General features: G+C 40.9%; 1 protein-coding gene across 1 annotated transcript in view; it reads left to right on the forward strand.

The window, feature by feature from the left end:
- The window catches only part of GABRP (gamma-aminobutyric acid type A receptor subunit pi), a 47203-nt gene extending 43796 nt beyond the window's left edge, over positions 1–3407 (forward strand). Inside the window, exon 10 of the mRNA XM_066342424.1 lies at positions 89–3407. Within this exon, the coding sequence (XP_066198521.1) occupies positions 89–217 (129 nt within the window). The 3' untranslated portion in view covers positions 218–3407. The remainder of the gene's footprint in view (positions 1–88) is intronic.
- Positions 3408–9878: the final 6471 nt, after the last annotated feature.

The following is a 9878-nucleotide window of genomic DNA, read 5'->3' on the forward strand; positions in this document are numbered from 1 at the left end:
TCAATAAATAATAGTTATTCTTTGTTTTAATCAATTTATTTATTTATTTATTTATTTATTTATTTATTTATTTATTTATTTATTTTAGGAGGGGAAACAGATTCCCACATGCGCCCTGACCAGAATCTACCCAGCAAGCCCACCAGGGGGCGATGCTCTGTCAATCTGGGACCCTTCTTCCTTTGCAACTGGAGCCATTCTTCAGCGCCTGAGGTAGAGGCCATGGAGCTATCCCTAGCACCCGGGGCCACCTCACTCTAATTGAGCCCTGGCTGCAGGAGAGAAGGAGAAGAGAGAGAGAGAAAAAAAAAAGTGAGACGAAGAAGGGTGGAGAAGCAGATCATTGTGTGCCCTGTTAACATGTGTAGGTCTTAAAGGCATTCTGATGGTATAAAACTGGTCATGGTTTTTACAGATGCATACTGTGGGAGGGAGGGTGAAATAACACAAACAAGAATCGAACACAGGACTTCCACACGCCAGGCTGATGCTCTACCATTGAGCCAACTGGCCAGTGCCTCCTTTTTTTTTTTTTTTTAAGATTTTATTCATTTTAGAGAGGGGAGGGGGCTGAGAGAAGGGGAGGAGGAGCAGGAAGCATCAACTCTCATATGTGCCTTGACCAGGCAAGCCTGGGGTTTCGAACCAGCGACCTCAGCGTTCCAGGTCACACTTTTGTCTACTGAGCCACCACAGGTTAGGCAGTAGTTATTCTTTTTTTAAACCACATCTTTGGGCCATGCATCTCAGAATAGTGGGTGATAATGATATTTATGTGGAAGAAACAGTGTATGCAAAGCAGCCAGGACAATTATGCCACACAAATTATTACTGTACCTGTGTAGAGGGCATGCATGGGGGTCACAACAGATGTATCTGGAAAAGTAGAATTGGGCTAGAAAAGAAGACCATAAACTCAGAGTGCAGAGTTGGGATTTTTTCACAGTAAGCCATGGAATCATTGAAGGATTATTTTTATTAGAACAATTTTCAAGCATTCTCAAAGGTAGAGAATGTAGTACAGTGAAGCTCTATACACATGTCACCCAGATCCAACAATTACCAACATTTTCCATATTGACTCATTCATCTCTTCTTTATTTTGCTTTTTTTTTTGACCAAAATATCTTAAAGCAATCCTAAGCATTTGTGTTGTTTCACCCTCCCTCCTACAGTATGCATCTGTAAAAACCATGACCAGTTTTATACCATCAGAATGCCTTTAAGACCTATACACGTTAATAGTGTGTCCTTGGCATCATCTGTCAACCACCCAGTCCATAATCACACTTCTCCAATTGTCTCAAAAATGTCCTTCTACAGTTGGTTTTTAAAATTAGACTCCACACACAATCTACACATGACAGTTGGTTAATGGGCTTCTCAAGTTTCTTGAAACTATTGCTTTTTATGTCATTGGCTTATTGTAGAAAACGGGTCATTGGTTTACATAGACTATTCCACATTCTGAATTTTTCTGTGGGCATCCTTGGGGTGGGAGGGTGGTCATTTATTTCCTTTAAGTGGGTGTTTTCTCTGGAGCTTTATTTAGATTCAGGTCCAGCGGGCACGAGCCCTTTGTAGTGGTGATGTGTACTTCATAATCCACCCCAGTACAAGACACGCCAGATCTGGCTGTCCCACTTTTAGTAATGCTAGTACTGGTCCGTTGTTTCAGGAGGCAAAAGCCTGATCCTACTATGACAAAGTTTGCCATCACCTTTCAACTAATAATTTGAACTGATGACCTTTATCTAACTCGTTTCTTCCATTAGAGGGTGTAAAACCAGGATGTTCTAATTCTAGCTTTCCTTCTGTGTTTATGGTTTGGAGGCCAAGTTCTGGGTATTAGGTGTGCTCTTTGCTATTGGGGTGTTGGTGGTCTCAGGTATTCTCAGTAGGGCATCTATGTAGGTACACACATGCACACCCCTAAATTTATTTCTCTACTCATCTCTATCTATTGAAAACCTTGAATTTTCACTGATACATCTAATTCTAACCATTCTAGTTTTTTTCTTTCCATATTTGTAACTCTCTTTTCCTATAGTGAATCTAGCTTCTATTATTTTAAATATATGTATTTATCTCCCCAGTATGTAACCAGTTTCCCAGCTCTGTTGCCAATGCCCCCCTGTATGGATAGGCTCTTCCCCTTCGTGGGTTCTCACAGCCCTTGTCAGGGCACTGCCCCACGTGAGCACACCCCTCACCCCTCACTCTGTGCAGGCTCTGACTCCCCCCTCCCCCACCCTGCAAGGAGGCCTTTCTCAGGTCTGTTGAGCTCCAAAATCCAGCACGGTGCCCACCTCCCTACTCTTGATGCATGGATACCCTTTTCATACCAATTGGGCTCCAAACCCCACATTAGGTCAAAACTCTGCGTGGCCACTGTCCTCCCTGCTAAGTCTCTGACACCTCAAGGACCACTGTCACGCCTGGATGCCGTTTTCACCCCTTCAGGCTCTGCTGCCCTTGCCAACCAGCCTCCTACGTAGAAGACCTCTTTACCCTGCTTGGCTCAGATGGCTCCCCCAACCTCCTCCTGCCACAGGGGGCTGGACCTGGCTTCACCCCACTAGGTGGCTCTAGGGCTAGCACCGAGTACACATGAATAGCTCCCCTTTCATTCTCAAAAGCGTTCTGTGTGAACAATAAACTATATGGTCAATTTTTATATAAGTTAACCTGGAAAGCTTTTTTTTAGGAGTGGGTTTGTTTTATATGTCCTGAGGGCAAAATTTTGTCTTTTTCTGCCGCTCCTAGTTATAGAGTTTTCTGCCGCTCCTAGTTATAGAGATTACTGATAGTTCACTTAATATTGCTACCATCTGCTTTATTTATAATAGTGAAAAATATCAGACAAACCTGAATTTCTCTCAGTAAAGGATTTATGAAATACATCATGGTATATATATATTATATATATATACACACACACACAGTGAAAAACGATGAAGTTCTTACAAAGAAATGAAGAAGATCTATAATACTGACATTGAAATATATCTAAAATAGGCCCTGGCCGGTTGGCTCAGGGGTAGAGCATCGGCCTGGCGTGTAGGAGTCCCGGGTTTGATTCCCAGCCAGGGCACACAGGAGAGGCGCCCATTTGCTTCTCCACCCCTCCCCCTCGCCTTCCTCTCTGTCTCTCTCTTCCCCTCCCGCAGCGAGGCTCCATTGGAGCAAAGATGGCCCGGGCGCTGGGGATGGCTCTGTGGCCTCTGCCTCAGGCGCTAGAATGGCTCTGATTGTGGCAGAGCAACGCCCCAAGATGGGCAGAACATCACCCTCTGGTGGGCATGCCGGGTGGATCCCGGTCGGGCACATGCGGGAGTCTGTCTGACTGCCTCCCTGTTTCCAGCTTCGGAAAAAATAAAAAAAAGAAAAAAGAAATATATCTAAAATATATCGTTAAGCAGAAAAACCAAGGTACCACACAGAGTTTTAGCATGACCTCATTTGTACGGAAGAAGAACATTTTGCCCACGTAGATGAGTGCAGAGACGCAGGCATGGAAGGACAGACGCTGCTAGATCAAGGTAGGTTACTTTTGAGGGGCTGCCCTTCTTGGCAACTTTTACTTTTGATTCTATACAATTTTGTATCATTAAATTGCATGCAAAAAAATCCTGGATTTCTTCTATGATCAAGTGAAAATGATAGAAACAGTCTCTTAAAATAAGTCACTGCAATTTAAAAGGACTTAATGTAGGCGTCAGTATGCCCTCTCTCCCCAAAGCCCCTCAGAATGACAGAGCCTCATCTTGTGGAGGGTGTGCATGTATGTTGGGGAAGGAGAGATGGGAGGCAGAAAAAGAAAAGAAAAAGAAGGAAGTTGACAACTAGGTTTCCCTCGAGCTATTCTTGGGCTCTTTCATTTGTCCTTATAATAAGAAACTTGCCTGGTCAACTGGGTATCCTTACAGTAAATTTAAAACATAACTCTTAGCAGAAGGAAAATGTTGACCCTTAAGGAAAGGACCTTACGTTCCAAGAAACAGTGTAGCTTTGCCTGCTTGAAGTAATATTATTATATAAGGGACCTAGTTTGATATTTCACTCGAAATTAATTTTACCCTTAATGCTCGCATTGATAAGGCCTAAATGTATTTTATAGAAATCTGTCAGAGGAAAGCAGATTGGAATAGGGACATGTCTATTTCAGGGAAGTAGCTGTGTGCATAAAATAGGCTGTGACTGGTGATAGCTCTCTTTTTTTGCCCTATTCTCCTAGAGTTTACGCATTTTGTACTCTCCATTTCGATTTAACACTATTAAGTTAAAAATTACACACACATACGTACACATGTGCACACACGCACATACTTTGCAAAAAGGAATAATGGTAGTAGCGCCTATCTGGTCATGTCTACCTTTTCTAATTGATCTCCCACCCAACACACACACACACACACACACACACCTCCCATCAGTACATTTTTAATAAATACTGCTTTAATGAACACATTAATAAGCATTAACAGTAACCTGCTTAGGTCTAATTTTTCTTTATACCATAGGTTTTTCTCTGATTATAAATGTGAGTAATGTACATTTTAGAAAATCTTGAACATCCAGAAAATTATGAATTACATGTTAATTCCATCATTCATAAGATCATAGTGTTAACATATTTTGTATTCTGTTCCATTAATTTTTTCTATGCCTTTTTAAAAATGTCATTGTGATGATATATTGTTCCATTTTGCCTTTTACATAGCTTACAAATCTTATAGCATGGCAGTCTCCATGTTTTTACAGTGCTCTCCATAATTCTTAATGACTGCCATATGCTATTTTATAATTTACTCAAACTTTTCTGCTTTTCCCTATTATAAATAATACTGTAATAAATATCTTTACATATAAAATGTTTTTTTTTTAATTTAGGTTTGTTTGTTTATTTACAGAGACAGAGAGAGAGAGTCAGAGAGAGGGATAGATAGGGACAGACAGATAGGAACGGAAAGGGATGAGAAGCATCAATCATCAGTTTTTCTTTTCTTTTTTTTTTTTTTTTTTTTGGTATTTTTCTGAAGCTGGAAATGGGGAGAGACAGTCAGACAGACTCCCGCATGCGCCCGACCGGGATCCACCCGGCACACCCACCAGGGGCGAGGCTCTGCCCACCAGGAGGCGATGCTCTGCCCCTCCGGGGCGGGGCGTCGCTCTGCTGACCAGAGCCACTCTAGCGCCTGGGGCAGAGGCCAAGGAGCCATCCCCAGCGCCCGGGCCATCTTTGCTCCAATGGAGCCTTGGCTGCGGGAGCGGGGGGGAGACAGAGAGGAAGGAGGGGGGGTGGAGAAGCAAATGGGCGCTTCTCCTATGTGCCCTGGCCAGGAATCGAACCCGGGTCCCCTGCACGCCAGGCCAACACTCTACCGCTGAGCCAACCGGCCAGGGCCAATCATCAGTTTTTCGTTGCAACACCTTAGTTGTTCATTGATTGCTTTCTCATATGTGCCTTGACCATGGGCTACAGCAGACCAAGTAACCCCTTGCTCAAGCCAGTGATCTTGGGTCCAAACTGCTGAGCTTTGCTCAAACCAGATGAGCCCGCGCTCAAGCTGGCGACCTCGGGGTCTCGAACCTGGGTCTTCCGCATCCCAGTCTGACACTCTATCACTGCGCCACCGCCTGGTCAGGCTAGGTTATTTTCTTAAAAATCACTTTCTAGAAGTTGGGTGAAGATGAACATTTTTAAGGTTCTTAATATATATTGTAAAAATGCTTTCAGAAAGGTTATACTGCTTTATTTATCTAATAGTATTGCATGTAAGATGACATTTTATCATGATACTGCTTAGCAATAATTTTAAGGATGCATATTAACATAATATTACTATCTTACTAATATAAAACATCTTAAAGCTTGTATTGTTATGCAAAGGAACTAATATGTAAATAACAAGGCAATGTACAGAATGAGAAATATTAAGTTTTATTTGTCAAGATAATGTCATTATTAATATATAAAAGTATACCTTTATTATTGTTAATGTGCTAAAAGTATAAACTCATTTTAAAAGTATATATAGCTTTTAGTATATACATCGTAACCAACTTTGTGAGATAACTCATATTCATTTCACCAGTGAGAAGAAATTATTTTTGTTACTTTGGTTTTATAGTGGATATTTAAATAAATGTAGTTTAAGGTTAATGACTTGACAAAACAAAAATATAGTTGAAATCAACCAACAGGAAAGAAATATACACAGGGAAACATGTTATACAAATTTTTTTTGGACAAGTTTAATGTGAGTTTGAATGTTTTGGATGCATTCTTTTCCCATTTCTCTTTCCTGCCTACACTTCACTGGATTCCCTAAACCTCTGAGGTATTAAATAATCTCACTATGTCTATTTAATAACATTACATGTATAGAATAAATTAAGGAAAATGTGTACTATTGTTTACTATATTTTTTATACGTGCTTCTAAAGTAAATGATTGATCATAGGTGTTACATTTTAAGTACTGATAAAGTGAAAATTTTAGTTGGATGTTTTGAAATTTCAGTCCCACAGTTTATGAAAACATGAACTAGAAATGCCATTAATGTCATAGACCTTCAAAAAGTCTCCAGGATAGCAAAGCTGGGTGGGGTAGGAGGGACAATGCAGAGGAGATATCCAGCTTGACTCTATAGTTACAGACTAAAAATGTCTAGAACAATTTACTGTTTGATTAAAATTATAATTCCATTCCACTTAAAATATCATTTTCAACAGTACAGTCAGAGAATGATGTGAATGTGTTTGATAACAATAATTACTATTTAAAGTAAAATTTCTTTTCCAAGCACCAAGTATTTCATAAGTATGAACTCATTTAATCATCACAGCTATGAGCCTGCACTTTGCAGATAAGGAAATGAGAGCATGGTGAGGGTAAGTCACTTCACCAAGCCCACCAGCTAGTAGGTGATGCAGTTGGCATCCAAATCCAAGCCGTCTGGTTCCAGCGTCTGCTTTCCTAACCACAGTGCTCTACTGTTTTATCTCAGTGTTACCTCTTTGTTGTTGTTTTTTTACAGAGACAGAGAGAGAGTCAGAGAGAGGGATAGATAGGGACAGACAGACAGGAAAGGAGAGAGATGAGAAGCATCAATCATCAGTTTTTCGTTGTGACACCTCAGTTGTTCACTGATTGCTTTCTCGTATGTGCCTTGACTGTGGGCTTCAGCAGACCGGGTAACCCCTTGCTCGAGCCAACAACCTTGGGTCCAAGCTGGTGAGTTTTGCTCAAACCAGATGAGCCTGCGCTCAAGCTGGTGACCTCGGTGTCTCGAACCTGCGTCCTCCGCATCCCAGTCCGATGCTCTATCCACTGTGCCACCACCTGGTCAGGCTCAGTGTTACTTCTTCTTATACAGTTTTAAAATTATAGACTTACTATGATCCTAATTTTAGAACTAATAAAACAAAACTCAGATATGTTAGGTGAATTTCCTAAAGTACCAGAATTACAAATGTTAATTGAATCCCCTGAAAAAGATTCAAAGATCAAAGGTCCATCAGTATTTTTTAGAAGTCTAGTAGCATAAAGGAAGATAATTTTATAATTCCTGAGGGCTCTAAATGCCTCGCCTTTAATTGAGTTTTGTGATAGAAATGAATTATTTGACATCCTAGAGCATCTTCTGTGCTAATTTTAATAGTTGTAGTCACACAATTCTATCTTAAATCATATTAATTGATAAAAAAGATATGGTGTTGAATGCATGGGTTGTTTTTGTTTTTGTTTTTTAATTTTTTAAATTATTTATTTATTTTTACAGGGACAGAGAGTCAGAGAGAGGGATAGATAGGGACAGACAGACAGGAATGGAGACAGACGAGAAGCATCAATCATCAGTTTTTCACTGTGACACCTTAGTTGTTCATTGATTGCTTTCTCATATGTGCCTTGACCACAGGCCTTCAGCAGACCAAGTAACCCCTTGCTCGAACCAGCGACCTTGGGTCCAAGCTGGCAAGCTTTTTGCTCAAGCCAGATGAGCTTGCGCTCAAGCTGGCAACCTTGGGGTCTCAAACCTGAGTCCTTCTGCATCCTGGTCTGACGCTCTATCCACTGCGCCACCACCTGGTCAGGCTGAATGCATGTTTTGATGATAGAAAATAATGAAAGGGAGAGTTGATTGAAAACAGAAATGGCCCTGCCCGGTTGGCTCCGTGGTAGAGCATTGGCCCAGGGTGTGGATGTCCTCAGTTCAATTTCCGGTCAGGGAACACAGGAGAAGAGTCCATCTTCTTCACCCCTCTCCCTCTCACCTCTCTCTCTCTCTCCATCTCTCTCTCTCTCTCTCTCTCTCTCTCTCTCCCCCTCCTGAAGCCATGGCTCAATTGGAGTGAGCTGGCCTTGGGCACTGAGGATGGCTCCATGGTCTCCTCTTCAGGCACTAAGAAGAGCTCGGTTGCTGAGCAGTAAATAATAGAGCAATGCCCAAGATGGACAGAGCATCGCTCCCTAGTGGCTTTCCAGGTGGATCCTGGTCAGGGCACATGTGGGCGTCTGTCTCTCTGCCTCCCCTTCTCTCACTGAATAAAGAAAAGAAAAGAGAAGAGAAGAGAAGAGAAGAAAAAAGAAAACAGAAACAAATCTTCAGTGGTCACTCAAATTTAAAGGGAAAATAGAATCAGCTTCTTATTCTAGAAATACCTGGTGAATCCACAGAATGGGCAGCTGCTGTTTTTTATCACAACCTTATATTTATGCCGAGGATATTCTGGAATGGGGAAAAAAAAGGCAAGTGATCAAATCTCAAGTAATTTTTTCTCCCTAATGACCTAAAATTTGAGGTAATAGAAATGATATGGCAGATGCAATAGGAAGGTCAGAAATCAATATTGGTTCTTGAGATGTGGGAGTCAGGAATGTTGCGATGCAGGAGTCAGCAATGTGGGGATCTGGGAGTCAGAAATGTTAGGATGTGGGAATCACAATGAGATTAGATATCAAAACTGCTGGCACATGGAAATAGGAAGTTAAAATACAGGAATCAAACACTTTGGGATATAGGAATCAAAATGGCAGAATGAAGGTATTGAATATTTTAAAATTTAGTAGTTAAGCTGCGGGGATGAGGATTCCCGGGCTGTGGATGAGCTATGGAAATCAAGAATGGAAGATGTAAATAGCCTGATTATAATGGAGTAGTTTATGTTGGACTAGACTTCTTACTGAAAACAATGATAAAAATAGAACATATTTATGCATATATTTAATAATTATATCACATATATAACAACTATAAATATTTAACATAATTTAATATTTTAAAAACTATACACACAACAAATATATATATGTATATATTTAACAACTGTGTGAAGGCAGTAGAGAACAACAGATAAAGGCAAGATTTGATTGGCCTTGATCTTTGAAAACATGAAAACACTAAGGGCAAAATTCATATCCCCCTGTTTCCCTATACCCCCAACCCCAGAGCATCTTCCAGTTGTCATAGGAGCAACAGAAGTAAATGGCCAGCAGCAACCTCAGCTGGATAGGAGCAGAGATGTGAGTTAGAGAATTAAAGCAGCTGGGATCTGAGGGACAAAATTCTAGAAAGAATGAAGCTACAGTGATGAGAGTCCAAAAAATCTGTGTACTAATTCCCCTCAGCTTATCAGTCAATTATTAAGATGTATATAAACAAGGAAAGTCTTTAAGAAACTCAGAAGAATAACAGCACCTAAAGAGTTAGAGATTTTAGTGGCTGCACAGTACTGGGGAAGTGGGAGTTAGAGACCAAGCCCCACAAGGCAGAGGGGCCTTGGTAAGCATCCTGGGCTTTTAGTTGTCAGATCTAGTAAGAACCATGACTTAGAAATATGGGCAAAACTGAAACAAACTGAATTTGAATGTC

Source organism: Saccopteryx leptura, chromosome 6 (assembly GCF_036850995.1).
Source record: "Saccopteryx leptura isolate mSacLep1 chromosome 6, mSacLep1_pri_phased_curated, whole genome shotgun sequence".
Lineage (NCBI taxonomy): Eukaryota > Metazoa > Chordata > Mammalia > Chiroptera > Emballonuridae > Saccopteryx > Saccopteryx leptura.